At 50.2% G+C, this 14,865-nt stretch overlaps 6 protein-coding genes across 6 annotated transcripts; 3 read left to right on the forward strand and 3 right to left on the reverse strand.

Annotated features, from left to right (window-relative positions):
* Positions 1-211: 211 nt before the first annotated feature.
* PFICI_03470 (uncharacterized protein) lies at positions 212-845 on the forward strand (the record flags this gene model as incomplete). The annotated part of the gene is made up of 2 exons (XM_007832051.1): positions 212-353; positions 469-845. The coding sequence occupies 2 exons, from the start codon at positions 212-214 to the stop codon at positions 843-845; spliced, it is 519 nt and encodes a 172-aa protein (XP_007830242.1).
* Positions 846-1,142: 297 nt separating this feature from the next.
* PFICI_03471 (uncharacterized protein) lies at positions 1,143-2,246 on the reverse strand (the record flags this gene model as incomplete). Its single annotated transcript, XM_007832052.1, has 1 exon — positions 1,143-2,246. One exon carries the CDS (start codon positions 2,244-2,246, stop codon positions 1,143-1,145), a length of 1,104 nt encoding a protein of 367 aa, XP_007830243.1.
* Positions 2,247-3,005: 759 nt separating this feature from the next.
* Positions 3,006-4,897, reverse strand: PFICI_03472 (uncharacterized protein; the record flags this gene model as incomplete). Its single annotated transcript, XM_007832053.1, has 3 exons — positions 3,006-4,490; positions 4,720-4,803; positions 4,877-4,897. The coding sequence occupies 3 exons, from the start codon at positions 4,895-4,897 to the stop codon at positions 3,006-3,008; spliced, it is 1,590 nt and encodes a 529-aa protein (XP_007830244.1).
* A 1,333-nt stretch (positions 4,898-6,230) lies between these two features.
* PFICI_03473 (uncharacterized protein) lies at positions 6,231-8,276 on the forward strand (the record flags this gene model as incomplete). The annotated part of the gene is made up of 1 exon (XM_007832054.1): positions 6,231-8,276. The coding sequence occupies one exon, from the start codon at positions 6,231-6,233 to the stop codon at positions 8,274-8,276; it is 2,046 nt and encodes a 681-aa protein (XP_007830245.1).
* A 2,083-nt stretch (positions 8,277-10,359) lies between these two features.
* PFICI_03474 (uncharacterized protein) lies at positions 10,360-12,457 on the forward strand (the record flags this gene model as incomplete). Its single annotated transcript, XM_007832055.1, has 3 exons — positions 10,360-11,680; positions 11,745-11,914; positions 12,041-12,457. 3 exons carry the CDS (start codon positions 10,360-10,362, stop codon positions 12,455-12,457), a joined length of 1,908 nt encoding a protein of 635 aa, XP_007830246.1.
* A 601-nt stretch (positions 12,458-13,058) lies between these two features.
* PFICI_03475 (uncharacterized protein) lies at positions 13,059-14,610 on the reverse strand (the record flags this gene model as incomplete). Its single annotated transcript, XM_007832056.1, has 2 exons — positions 13,059-13,930; positions 14,109-14,610. The coding sequence occupies 2 exons, from the start codon at positions 14,608-14,610 to the stop codon at positions 13,059-13,061; spliced, it is 1,374 nt and encodes a 457-aa protein (XP_007830247.1).
* Positions 14,611-14,865: the final 255 nt, after the last annotated feature.

The raw sequence follows: 14,865 nt of genomic DNA on the forward strand, positions 1-14,865 counted from the left end.
TGCATACTCCAAATTTTGGCTTGTACGTACTTGTTGTTGGTAGTATTCTTTTTGTCCATCCTCGGTCCATTAATTTTACTCCATTTTCCAATTGAGAAACACAGGCTAGGAGAAAACCCCCCTTCTGCAATTGTCTTGTTCAACACCAACCCTTGACATATTCATCTTCTATTCTACACATTCAGACCGCACCAGATTCATCATCGCCATCATGTCTGAATGCCATACACACGAGCACGCTCATGATGACATTCCACCCCCGCCCGCGGACGGGTGGAAGACCGAGGGTGTCCGTGTCATTCCCGGCGACCAGTTGGACCACAACACAGGAAATGCGCATTCAACGCCGGGCAGTAAGCATCCTTCTATATGTTCTTCCTCATGTGTATTAGCCCTTTGCCGTTGAGAGTGTATACACATTACATTGGACGACATTTTTAACTAACGCCGGACCTCGTCGCAACGCAGTGGACCGTGCTGCCGCCATCAACTTTGCCCGTGTAGGGGCCAAAAAGATCTGGGCGGGGACAGTCCACATCCACGCCGACGCCAAGACGGGCGCGCATCACCACGGTCACCTCGAGAGCGTCATCTACGTGGTCAAGGGTCGCGCGCGGATGCGCTGGGGCGAGAAGCTCGAGTTCACGGCCGAGGCCGGCCCTGGCGACTTCATCTACGTGCCGCCCTACGTGCCGCACCAGGAAATCAACGCCAGTGCCGACGAGAAGTTGGAGTGCGTGCTCATGCGTAGTGACTCCGAGGCTGTCGCCGTAAACCTGCCCGACCTGGAGCCTGTAGAGAAGCCGACCACGGTGAAGTGGATTGACCCGACCCATACCCACTAGATAGGTCACGAATTGACAGCAAATCTTATCATATCTTTTTTACATGGCACCATCATATACGCCAATCTTGTTGCGCGAATCACTTATAGGTCAAGGTAGGTTGTCACTGATCAACCATCATACTAAAAGAACCACGGACATGAATCATTCTCTCTCTACTTACGTCCTTGTATTGTGCAAAAGGGTAATGTTAATGTATTGTCGCTGCTCATGTCCGCCTACATGCCGATAGAACCTGGGGAACTTGAGAGTTCCTGCACACATCTACGTACTTGTACTCATGAATTTCCTCGACCTTTATTCATGCTCCCCTGCAGGTGGGAAATCCGGTGAGGGCCTTCGGGAAATTGGAGAAAACCCGGGCATATGGTAAGGGTCCGGCTCGACATAATCCGTATTCAACTTGAGAGTTTCCTCGGCGGCATCTTCTGGACCTCCAGACCTCCTGAAATAGACACGGTTCCCTGGAAACGTCAATCCCGTCCTGTATCCTGGCTTGCGGTGACTCTCAATGTAGTCAGCATCTACGATTTGCCGCGTCCGCTTTGGCAAATCAGAGGACTCACGGACCCAAAGACAGGCAGGCCTGGATACATCGAGGACAACTTCCCGAACGCAGTCTTCGTCGTCGCTTGATATTACCATGGTGTCCTCGTCGACCAAAAGAAACCCCTTGGCGCCGAATCCACCAACGTCCTTGAAGCGTAACGATTTTGCAAGAAGCTTCCTATCCAGTGAGGAATAGAGCGGGTTCTGGATGTAAACCTCTGGTCGTTCATACTTCGGACCAAAGTTCTGCTGAATAAACCAGGCAAGATCATGAACGGCCACGTACTGCTCCATAGATCTAGTTATCATGAGTGAGTCGCGGTCTTCCTCATCAAGTTCTGACAGACTCTCTTCTGATATATTCCTCTCGGCGAGCTCGTCATGATCTCTTGGATCCAGTGGCGTCAGATCAAAACACACAATCTTCCTTATCCGAGTCATGACCTCGGGATGCCTCAGGAGGCATTCTTTGAGGTCCTTGATCTCGTCTGTTTCCCTATGCTCTGTCTTCATGGTCTCTTTGACTATGTGCATGAATAAATCCTCTTCGGTCCGTAGTGGAGCGGACCGATAAGAGGGGATAATGCTAACGCATCGATATTCATTGTCGGAACCCTTTTCCGTTAATCTATTGTATTCGTACTCCCCATGCAATGTAATCAAAGGGAATTTGATACTCTCGCCCGGCTCCTCATCCTTATCTTTGATATGCTGAAATTCATTGGGAATTATTTCCTGCACACCGCCCCGCGTTGCGGGTAAAGTGAGATTCTGGCCGTTGCGTTCCAGCTCACGCTCAATCGCTACGAGAGCTTCACGCGTGAATAGGGCTTGTTCTGCTCCGGCTGCCATTGTAAATATATTGATAGATATTGTTTCGGTGCAATTGAGTTGGTAAATAGATCGATAGGTATTGTTTCGGTGCAATTGAGTTGCTTAGCAGCCAGAAGGTATTTGCTACTTAGATTGCAACGACGTGTAGATATATATACACAAAAGCACGCAAACTTTCATGGCTTGTCGAATACATGCGAATCGTCTAGACAATCCGATGCCTCAAGGTCTAGGGACACAAAATGTTTGTGCCTTGGGACAATTCTTTGTCTACGCCTTTGTTATGACGAAACTTTGATAGGCGACCAAGGCCACAAGGATCGAAGATCAATGAAAGACACAAACGAACGGCACAAAAGTATCTCATCTGCCTGTTCTTTTTTTCTGTTTTTTTTTTTTCTTCCCGGATCGGAATGGTGAGCAAATCCAAATGTTTACGCTGGTCCTCTTTCCACTTCATGGCCGCGATAACTTTGCGACTTGTAGCTGGTCACCACCAGCAATCAATCGACAGATGACATGGAACCAGCCTCGGTGTTCACCTAATACCCGCCAACACCAAGCCAAGTGAGTAGACAGTCGATCAATTGAAGGTGGGAGAAGTGATGAAACAAAGTGGCATCATTCAGGAAATGTCTTGAATTTCAGTCCCCTTGCGCCCGCTGAGGGAATACCAAAAGATTGATCGATATATACAGTCAAAATCTTAAAAAGGGCACAGAACTGCTGATGCGCCACAGTCGACCATGGGTTCAGAATAGCCACTCTTGAAGCCGCTCATTTCCTTTTTCCACCAAAGGAGCCTTCGAAGCCAGCTCTGCCCTTCTTCTTGGCTGCGGCGGCCTTCTTCTTATTCCCACCCTTACCCAGCAACTTCTGCTCTTTGCGAGCCTTGATGTTGTCCTCCCGCTTCTGTTGCCGCTGCTTGATGGATTTTTGCACTCCCTCGGCTCGCTCTTTCCAGGCCTTTTCGCTTCGACTCTTCTGTATTTCCTTGCGTTTTACGGCCTTCTTGAGGAGCTTCTCATCGTCTCTAATCCGCTCACCCTCGGCTCTTTTCCTTGCTGACAACCACATTTCTTTCTCCTCGACATCCTTGCGCTTCTCTTCGTCCAGCTTTTCCAGTCGTTTCTTCTCGTTTTGGAACTTGAGAAGGGCTGTTTTGGGGTCGGATGGACCCTTCTTCTTGCCGCTGCTGAGCACATGCGACAGATCATGAGAAAGTTGTGCGCCGTCACCAAAGGCTACTCGGCCAAACGTGAAGTTGGTGTCTGCCAGATCAACAGCCGGACTAAGGATGCTGCCAGGAGAGTTACGAGCCGACGCCAGCGCCTCCTCCCGCTTGCGAGTTTCCTCCTCGTACGCCTTCTTCCTGGCCTCCTTCTTGTGGGCTTTCCGCTCGGCTTGCTTCTGTCTCCTCGACTCGATCAACTCCTGACGAGTGCGAATGGGCTTGCCATCTGGGCCATCGGCTTTGCGAGCGTCACGGAGGGCTTGGATTTTGGCAGCAAGACGTTCGCGCAGGGCAGTCGTGTCACTAGGGATTTTGATGTGCTTGGGCTTCTCAGACGGTGGCACCGTGGAGGAGATGGATGTGGATGTACTGGGTGGCTGGCCGGTGGAATCGATCGGTGTGCCGTTCATATCGAAGACGGGGGACTCGGGCACCGAGGGGGGTGCAGAAGCAGAGTCGGACTGGTCCTCACTGTCCTCCTCGTCGGCCGCGCTGGCCATGTCGAGATCCTCCGCGTCCTCCGACTTATCGTCAATATCATCAGCTTCGTCCTCCTCCAGCTCTTGCAGATCATCAGTCGGCGCATTTTGGGCGGGCTCACTTGACTTGCCGGAAGCAGGCTTTGACTCTCGCGGACCCAGCTTGATCTTGTTCACGCCCGACTTGACGTTTCTCTTCTCATAGGCAGCCTCCTCTTCTCGCAGGGCTTGTCTCTCGGCTTTACGCTCTTTCCTGGCCTCTCTCTTCTCGGCCTTTCGGCGTTCCTGCTCGGTCAATTCGGGCTCTGGCTCTTCCACCTTGAGCTTCTTCTTCTTCATGCCCTCGGCGGGCTTCTCAGCCTCAATGCCATCGACGTCGGACCACTCATCTGAGGAGTCGGCCAAGCCTTGGTCCCGCTTGCGCTTCTTCTGGGCTTGTTCTTCCATGACTTCCTTGACGCTGCGGTTCAATTTGCTGTCGGGGTCGAGCTTGTTCCGGCGCGCCTCGGCAGCCTGTGCCTTGGTCTGCTTCTTTTTCTTCCATTGGTCCTACAATGGGCAAGAGTCAGGGCAAGGTCAAATTAAATATGCCATTCTTAGCTGGAGGGGGAACAGGAGCGCAGGTGGCAAACGCGAATATAGAGAGGCGGGGTGGCCAGCACACACACAAGACTGCAAGGCAGCAGCTTGGGGAGGGGGGGGAGGGAGGAGAGAGAGAGAGAGAGAGAGAGAGAGCGAGCGAGAGAAGGCGGTAGAGATGCTGAAAATGGCTACATACAGAGTTGTCATCGCCGTAATACATCTTTGCTGGGATCAGGGACAAGAGTCCATCGAATGCTTTCGCATGATCGCGCAGGCGATCCTAAAAGAAAGGCGACAATTGTCAGCTAGGAGCCGGGCTTGTGGTGGGGTCACACAACGTTTTTGGCACGAACCTGCAGCGACGATTCGGCCATGACTGATGTGGGATAAGAGGCCAGCCAGCAGAATTCTATACAATGAGTACAGTGGTTGTTTAGATTGCAGGCGAGAAATGGCCGGTCAGTGAGCTGAACTCCTCGTCGGTTGCGATGCTGATATTAGGGAGAAAAAAAATTTCGGCTGCTGATTTGCGATGGGTCCGACTGAGCGATTGTGTTTTCTCACTACTGGGCTGAAATTTTTTGGGTGCGGAACTGATCGTCTTGCGAAATCTTGGCATTATTTTGCCATGGGCCCGTGCGCTCCAGATTGCCGAGGCGGTGAGTCTATATCGTACTTGGCTGCTTCTAGGTATCGTATCATCATCAGCCTTTGGTCTCTGTGAACAAGGTCCATGTTTTGGACATCAGTTATATCGTAGGTAGATAAAGGTACATGTTATTGAGATTTGCCTTGATTAATTGGCTCTTGTATTTGGATGTCACAATCGTCTCTCTCTTGCACCCCCGGTTTCCTTCAATGAAATGTAGAAGCAAAATCATAAATTTCACAGATCAAGACTGGGCAGTCTATAATGGCTGCCAAGGCAGAGCTGCAGACAATGTAGGTGTATGTATATTAATAGCTGGTTGGCTGGGCCAGACAGGCGACAGACTCCAGTCTAGAGGGATTTGAATGAATGATCATCACCACCCCAGGAAGTTCTAAACTGTAAAGTCTGGCCAGACCCTGACAAATAAATCCGGTCTCTCTGCTAGTACTGCTTGCTGCTAACCTGCAAACAAATCTTGTTGCAACTTTTGTCGGAAATACGGACACTAAAACCTGAGTTTGACCACTCGGTGATGTTGTGCATCTTTTGATCGTCACTCACGATCGTGGTCTCAAACTAAAAGCAGCCGCTAGCATCTACCGCTGACGCATTTGACTTTGGAAATTTAGGGATCCTCCCTCAACTCTATTCTTCCCGAGGCATAGTCTGGAAGCACTAATGCCCGTTGGCCATCATCTACATACGAAGCTGAACCACAAGTGACGACATGAGAACGTAAAACAAATCAGGGCACTACCAATCCGCCCGCTACGTACCAGCGACCACGTACTGCCTTGGGAGTGCAAAGTACAAACAGAATTCAGGTAGTATGCGTAATTATGTAATCATGGCAACAACTTTGCCTATGTCATAGCATAACCAAAGTATAAATCAGAATCTCCATCATCACGCAAAATCATGTTAACCATTTAAGTCCTTTCCGTTACTGTTCAACCTTTCATACACATCTCAATATCGTCTTTCCCCACAACAATAACTTTTTACTTCTTCTTGACGACTTTTACACCAAAGTCAGAATGAACAACATGGACAAAATGGACAAGACTGACTACGCCGCAGACCAGTACGGTCGCCCAGATACATCCCAAGTCCCTGGCACTGGCGTTGCTATAGGCCCTGGGACACAAGGCGGTATACATGCCAGTGAGCTAGGCAGTGACCGATCTGGGACAAAGACAAACGATTTTACCAGTGGCATTGAGGGAACCCAAGCTGCTCACAGTTCTTACAATACTGGTCAAAAATCTGAGAGCGATTATCATCATCATCCTCACACTCAGAGGGCCAGTGTGGGGGGCCGTGAAGGAAATCCTCTGGCATCTGGCGAATCCCCCAACGATTCTCTACGGAATGATGTCACGAGTAGGGACTACCATGGCAGTTCACCAAGTATTGTCAATACTTCTTCTTTGAGCGGGCGTCACCGGGATGACAATGATACGCTTGGACGTTCCGCCGAGCATGTCCCACGTTCGTCTGCGACCGAGTCGACTGCCCATGGGCTTGGTAGCCACACTTCTAATTATTCAAGTACTGGCAATACCAAAGACACAAATGCCCTGGGCAGTGCAACTGCGACGCCTCAGCAACAAACAATGGCCGGGCACAAGAATCCATCCGTGGTAGCCGCCAGTCAGCCAACCACACATGAGACTGGCTCGATGCTCGACGTCGGTGATGTGCCGGTACACTCTGCACACCACTCTTCCAGTCACAACCCGACTCATACATCCAATCAGGACCCCACCACCTCAGGCCATGATGGTAACAAGGCCGGTTCCCACACTGCACGAGATGGGGCAGGCATGGCCACCGCTGGTGCAGTTGCGGCTTATGCTGCCCACCACCATAATCAGCATGATTCAAGATCATCTACCTCCAAACCCACTGGCTCTGGAATTGACCCTACAGATTCAGACCCTCGAGCTGGACAAACAAGCATCGACAGGAATGGGTCGCGTCAATGTCATCAAAACGAGCGGGACGATTCCAGTGCTCTGCACCATGGTACCCCTGCTGTAGGCCAGGATGACCGCCTCGACACTGCTCGCTCAGGTCATGGAGATCATAGATCTCGAGATGCTGCACTGGCATTTGGTGCTGGTGCTGCTGCCTATGGTACTCACGAGCATGAGCAACACAACAAGAGATCAGAAACTTCTGCATCACAACCAATTGGATCTGGAACTGATCCCACTCACGCAGATCCTAGGACTGCTGTTGGCACTACGGGAAGTACATACCACGACCCGCAGTCTGGTAATGCGGACCATAGGTCCCGAGATGCCGCACTTGGCGCTGGCGCCGCAACCGGAGTAGCTGCCTATGGCATGCATGAATATAACAAGTACAAGGAACCGTCTGCCTCGCGGAAGCCTGTCGGGTCCGGGGTCGATTCGACTCACTTAGATTCCAGGACTTCTCCAAGCGGCGATCATCGTGATCCCCAGTCCGCTTCTAGGGATCATATCGGAAACGATGCTGCAATCGCGGGTGCTGGCGCTGCCGGTGGCTACACCGCCTCTCGTCTTGCACGACACCACAATGAACCATCCATCGGTCAGCGCGGTGAGGGCATGTCTGATGAATCGCAGCGAGCTGGAGTTGATCGTGGCACCTATGGGCAACCATCAACGGCCAGTGCTGCAACCCACGTGCCCTCGACGACTGCTCACACTCAAGGACAGTACAATACACTTCCCGGCGGTACACCTTCAGGCATTGCGGTCAATGCTACTTCCGCGAATCGCAATGAACCAACAACTACTCAAGGTGCTCCTCGCACCACCGGTATCAGTAGTGGTTCTGCTGGACGTGGTGACAATGAGCCGTACTATAGTCTTTCTTCGGGAACACCATCCGGGATCGCCCCGAGTGACCAGCAGAGGGGCAGTGGCGTCAGTGCCAACAACTATCAGACCCCCTCAAGCCATGGTCAAATTTCGGGTGTTGGTACAGGTTTGAAGGCCAGCGCCGCTGCAGCTGCGGAACAGCTCCGGTCTACTGGTCGAGTTACCCACCGGTGCCAGAATTGTCACGAGGATATGGACATTAGCAAACATTTTATTAGCAGCCAGTAAAATGCTGTTGGCATTGCTCTGGAGTTGACGTTTAGGAAAGCTCTTCCATTATGTGGGTGAATGTTTTCAATTTTTTTAAGGACCGAATACGTACCTGGGTAACTGTACGCTAGTCGACGACAATATAAGACGTAGGAGTGGGATCCTCTCGCAGCCATGATTATCTATTGCTTAATAGTCAGAGGTTTATTATTACGTGGACATTGAAATAATATTCTGTTCCGGTAGGAATGATGCGTGACGAATTAAAAGAATGGAAGAATTACAATGAAAGTAATAACAACATTTATAATTTGACTTACCTATACAATCTCACGTTGCGGATCAAGTTCGGCCTGGCTTGGCAGATGCCTTTTTCAGCCTTTGTTTCTTGGTTTCGTCCACTCTCAGCTTAATACCATGATCCCTTATCCATTGCTTCCCGAAACCCGAATTTTCGAACGTTGAGCCCTTGAATTTACAATCTCCGCATGTAAAGCTTATATATGGGTATGGCTGTCGGAAAATGTCTTTGGGTGTACAGATGCTATAATTACATTTGTGTTCTCGATCGACTGCCCATTCGCTGGTGGGCCCACAGCTCATACAATATTTCAAGAGGTGGATGCGCTTACACATTTTGTTTTATTTGCTCCTGGGACTGACCAATATATTCAGGTTTGGGGAGATCAGCAAAAATTTCATGAATGGTGACTTTGATATACCCTGGAACACGGGCGCGCACGATCGGTCGGAACCCATGGCAATAAATAGCCGCCATAGGAACAGAGCCTTTCGCTTGACTGGTTTTAAAAGCCATTGATCGTCTTTGACATCAAAGCAACCTTTGTCAACTTTATCAGCCATTGTCTGGAGTGATATTGGTCATACAAATTTTTGGGCGGTGTTTCGCGCCGCTAAGCTGAAGCAAACAATGAATACATCAAATTGGTTCAATCCGCGCCCAAGTGCGTTCACGGACTGCTCAAGTGCTGGCATTGATAGAATGAGATGTACAAATTGAACAATGTAGTCATTGCTACCTACATAGGTAGATACCTAGTCATCCCTCGCTAAAAATTGTGGCTCCGGGGAAAATTACCTAAAGTGACATTTTTAGTTATTTGACCACGGTGGGTCGTGGCACTATAATTCGAAGTTTTTTTTTTCCTTCTGTGTTACCTGGGCTCAGCGATTCATTAGTGCGGTTACTTATTGCCATGGCTGCTGACCTGGTCCTAAACGATCGCCTGAATCAAAGGCCTGCAATACTGCACAAACAGAGTACTAACTAATATGCACGTTTACTGATTTCGAACTTCTCAAAAGATTTATATTAGGATTTATTATTACTTTCATATACATTGAGAAGACATCAAGATCAAAGGCCTGTTCTTCTTGATGTTGGGATTTGCTGGCTACCTACTAGGTAGGTATGTAGGTACATAGGCACAACGACGAGACCCCCGCGCTTTGCCCACCTAAACTATGTACCTAGTAGTGGGCCATTACGTCTAAATAAGCGAGTTCGAAAATTTGAAATTCAAAGCAAAGAGAAATGGAGAAATGGAGCTGATCAGACCACTGGAACAATCCCTTCACCATCCTCGACCCGTCCCCATCAGATTGACTCGACTATGTGCCTGGAAAGAGAGCCGAAAGAGCCCAGCGTGGGGTGAGCCAGTGCCCGCCAACGGTTACCTAGCAATCTGCAATGTAGGCAGTATATAACCCACACTGATGGCTGGTCCACCATCGTGGAAAATTACGACATTGGGTGGCAACGTCCAGCTTTGCAATCTTTTGATAAGATGTCTAGGGGCCAATAGTAGGCCGCAATTGTGTGATGGACCAGAAATGTATATAAGTAATTGGTTGGTAACATATTTATCACTCGTAAATAGATTCAAACCTGGAAACATTTCGCATGTTTTTCTTCCCCTCAACTTTTTAGTTCGATCACGACAAAGCCAGAGACCTCTGAGATTTTTCACTTTGTATTTGTTCACTTCCGATAGGGGGTGGTGGAAGATTGCACCCAGAAACACGAAATGCTCATATAACTCTTGATCCAGGGGACTTTTTCTTCTTTTCTCTTTCCAACATGGAACAACACGAATATGAACAATATGAGGTTCGTGCCTCGCACGATGACTTTGGCGAGCCTCTCGGTCGCCGTACATCCGCCTTGGAGGAAGCGCCAACGCTGGCACCTCCCGCTGGATTCCCAGGCATGCCCATCACGACTCGTCGTCGCAGCACCGCCTCTCGCATGACCCAAGAGGACGGACACCAAGTGGAGGATCTCGATGCCCTCGTCCGCAGCGCTTCCGCCATTAGCAGGCACCGCTCTCACGAGGCTCGGGATAGTGTCTTTGAGCTGCCTCAGATTCAGCGCCCTCGCGCTGTCAAGCCAGGACCCGTCAGCACCATCCGAGAGGTTCCATCGACTCTAAACACGCCCATTTCGACGAGACCGCCCACACCTACCTCTGGGATCCCATCATCTGACGCCGGCGGGCCATTTCCCCACGAGCCAGATTCCGGTCTCGCCACCCCAGCAGAGTACGAGACTGGTGTGCATCAGGCTTATCCCGATGTGGGCGTCATCAAATCGTGGCGTGGTGCCATGATTCTGCTCTGTACTTGCGGTGCTCAACTGATGGACAATGTGTTCATGACTGGTGTCAATATTGCGCTGCCTTCGATCCAAAAGGACTTTGACGTTGGTACTGGCGACCTGCAATGGCTCATATCGGCCTATACGCTCACCTTTGGTGGCTTCCTGCTCTTGGCCGGCGTGCTCGCCGATCGCTTTGGCCGAAGATTGATATTCTGCATTGGCATGGGGTTCTTGAGCGTGTGGACCCTGGCCGATGGCCTAGCGACCTCTTTCATACAGCTCGCTATCTTCCGCGCCATTCAGGGCATCGGGGCCGCCATGACGGTACCCTCTGCTGTCGGTATCATCAGCAATTACTTTGTGGCCAGTGACCGGACGCTCGCCCTCACCATCTTTGCCGCGGCCGGCGCCGTGGGTTTCTGTCTTGGTCTTATATTTGGTGGATTTCTGACCTCGTCGCTGGGCTGGCGCTACATATTCTACGTCCCGCTGGCTGTTACCGGCTCAGTCGGGGTTCTCGGCTGGTTCACTCTGCCCAAGGACCGTTTAGAAGGGCTTTCAAGGCCCAGTCTTGACTTTGCTGGGGCCGGTTTGTCGACTGCTGGGTTGATCCTGCTGAGCTTTGTGCTTTCTAGCGGCGGCGAGTACGGATGGGGCAAGCCGTTTATCATTGTGCTTCTCATTCTCAGCATCGCCATGATTGGCGTATTTACCTATGTTGAGAAAAAGGTTCCCAACCCAATCATGCCCCTGTCTCTCTGGAAACTTCCTAATTTTGCTGCTCTGTGGCTGAGTGGTTTTGGTGAGTAAATTCTTGGACACTGGTTTATTATTATTCAGCACCTGAACTTGCTAACTTTGATTAGTCATGTACGGTGGTTATCAGACCACCATTTATTATACCACGTTAATCAGCCAGGAGATCAATGAGCTCAGTGCCGGCCAGACGGCGATCCGCTTTCTGCCCATGGGTCTTGTAGGATTTGTTACCAGCTTGGGAATGTCCCGAATGGTCGAGTACTTTAATACTAAATATGTAAGTATTAAAAACATCGTCTCGGAAAATACCCACCTACCTATTATCTATAGCTCGAGCATTTGGTGGAAATTTCTATACGGTTCAGAACAGATCGAGAAGCTGACATATCTTTCGACTGATTAGATGCTCATTGCCGGCATGGGAATCTGTGCCGCTGCTCCAATTCCCTCGGCGCTCATGAGGCCAGAGGATCTCGACTTTTGGAAGCATGTATTTCCTACAACAGTTATTGGAGTCTTTGGCACCACTATTGTGTATTGCACAATCACTGTCGTTCTCTTGGCCTCTGTGCCTGTCAACGTCAAGAGTCTGTGCGGAGGTATGGTCAACACGGCATTTCAGATTGGCAGCGGTGTTGCCCTAGCTCTTGCAAGTGCTGTTGTCCAAGCAGTTGACATAAATAAGGGCCACGACAAACTTCAGCAATATAGTACAGGCATGTGGTGTTGTGTTGGCTTGGCTGGTGTTGGCATGCTAGCTACCTTGGGGGTCAAGAATGTCCCCAAGATGTCTACTGGCGGTCTGGCCATGGCTCACTGACGAGAAGAGGAGTAGATTTACATGGTGTACACCGAAGAAGTACACCTTTTGATAAACACGCATGCAAAGGACCAATAATTGACACGGAGGAATTTCACGATTTTACGATTTGGAATAGAAATTTAGAGTCTCTTTAAAGCACCATACAGAATTAGACTTTAGTATAGAATATACTAGAATGGCGATTGGTTTTCTTCATCAATCGAAATAAGCAGGCGCAAACCTAGTAGAGGTCTGCGTTGGTGGCACTGCGTCTGTTGATCACTGGAATGTATTCTCTCTTCGTTGAAAAGCCTCGCGCTCACTTTTTTTTTTCTCTTTTTTTAGTGCAAAAATTGTGTTGACTATGGAAAGAATTTGTCTATACCCGACCGAGCGTGTAAAGAAAGAAGATGAGAAAAGAGAGAAAGATGAAAGAAAGTAGAAAACTCCAGTAACCCCCCTATCCAGTGCGCCCTCGAAATTGGCCACCGAAGGCCTGGTCAAGAATATCTAGCTAAGAAATGGACGAAAAGAATGTGCCACTGAAATCCATTCCATCTAAAACTCAGCAGAAAGAACGTAATCAGCATATGAATGAAAAGATAGTGATGTCATGAGCTTAAGCACTGCAGTAAGACCAAGACGATTCGACGCCAAGGTAGTGGCCGCCGTTCCAGCCAGGGATAGTGTTGCCGACACTGGGGTCGTACTGCTGGGCAAAGAGCTTGCAGTATGTTCCCTGGGGGATGCCGTCCTGGGTCAGCATAAAGGCGTTGAAGAAGTTGCACTTGCCCGGGTTGTAGCCGAACCAGCTCAGGATAGTGTTGATGATACCAGACTTGACGTTTACGGCGTTCTGGGTAGCAGCATAGGTGGCGCAGATGCTCACATCAAAGACGCCCTTGAACAGCTGCTCGCCCAGGCAGGTACGCGGGTGGTTGTGGAGGCCCGAGCAGTTCTTGGGGTTGGTCCATCCGGGAGGAGTGACGGGTGTGGTGTTGTTGGTCTTTGCGTAGCCGTTGGAACCTGCAATCACGACACTGAAGCCACTGCGTGTCTGACCATTGTTGGTAGCCGCGGCCGAGTTGACACCGGACCCCCAGAGAGTGCACTTGAAGTTGGTGAATGAGGGCACATTGTTGCCGGAGCACGAGCACTGGTCAGGGTTGAAGGAGGGGTCGCGCTCAATGTACAGGTTGAAGGCGGTGCAAAGGCTGGTGCTGTCGCACTTGGCCGCGCAGCCGGCGACGTCGTAGCTCTGGAGAGTGTATAGTCCCATGTAGCTGTTTGCATTTACCGAGGCATTCAGGTCCTTGAAAGTCTGAACATAGCCGGAAGGGGTAACAGCGCTCTGGGCCAATTGGTGGTAGACTGGGTTGGCCTGGAAAGCGGGAGCCGTGTCAGGGTTGGTTGTCGGAGGGCCGTACCCATCAGGCTGAGGAGCACAAGGATCCTCTGGGTTGATGAAGCCGCAGTAAGTCCCGACCTCATCTAGCGAAACGAATTGTGTTAGCCTTTCTTATTCTTCCTCATCGTTGCTTGAGTTGCGAGCAGTCAATGCGTATTTGCTTTCCAAAGGCAGACTGTGGGACTAAAGGAAACAGGTTTTCAAAGGCAGGTCCTTCTAGCAAAAGAAAAGACACTACATTTTCTTTCAGTAGGTACTTACAGGGGCTGGGACAAGCTGGGTCCGTAGTGAAAGCGTTGGTGTTGGTCCAGCTGATGGGGGTACAGGTCGAGGGGACCACGACACCAGTGGTCATGGCAGAGGTGGTGATGGCAGGTAGTGATGTGACAATACTGCTTGTAGTTGTAGCAGTGGTTGCTGTAGCCTTACTGGTGGTAGTGGTCGTCTTCTGGGTGGTGGAAGAGCCACCACCACCAGATGAGCCACCACCGAAGCACCAACCGAAAATGCAAAAGCCGCGAGCTTCGACGACTGCACGTTTCTCTGGAGAGCTAGCACTGGCCGTGGCGACGCCAGTGACGGCTGCTACAGCGCTGGATGAGGCGGCAGCGGCATTGTAAATACCAGTCTCTACAGTGTCGTCGACGCTGGGTCCCGTCACCGATGGGGCGGGAGCGGCATTGATGATGCTGAGGTTGATACCGTTGGATGCTGGGGAGCTGGCAACAAGGCTAGCAGCCCCAAGAAGCAAGAGAGAGCGCATGATGAAGTTGGTTGTTCTTGTTTTGAAATATAAAGAGTGTATGTTTAAAGTGTCAAAGATAGTGAGTGTCTGTGTGAGACTGTTGAATGTTGATGCTGGATGCTGATGCTGATGCTGATGACGAGAATCAGGACGATGAAAAGGGAGATCATCATGCTATATATACACGAATTTGGTCAAAAAAATAAAAAATAAAAAAAGCCAGTAAGCCAAACCCGATCATGAACAATATCACGGCGCGACATTGCGGACATT

The sequence above is a fragment of the Pestalotiopsis fici genome, assembly GCF_000516985.1.
Source record: "Pestalotiopsis fici W106-1 unplaced genomic scaffold PFICI_Scf_2, whole genome shotgun sequence".
Lineage (NCBI taxonomy): Eukaryota > Fungi > Ascomycota > Sordariomycetes > Amphisphaeriales > Sporocadaceae > Pestalotiopsis > Pestalotiopsis fici.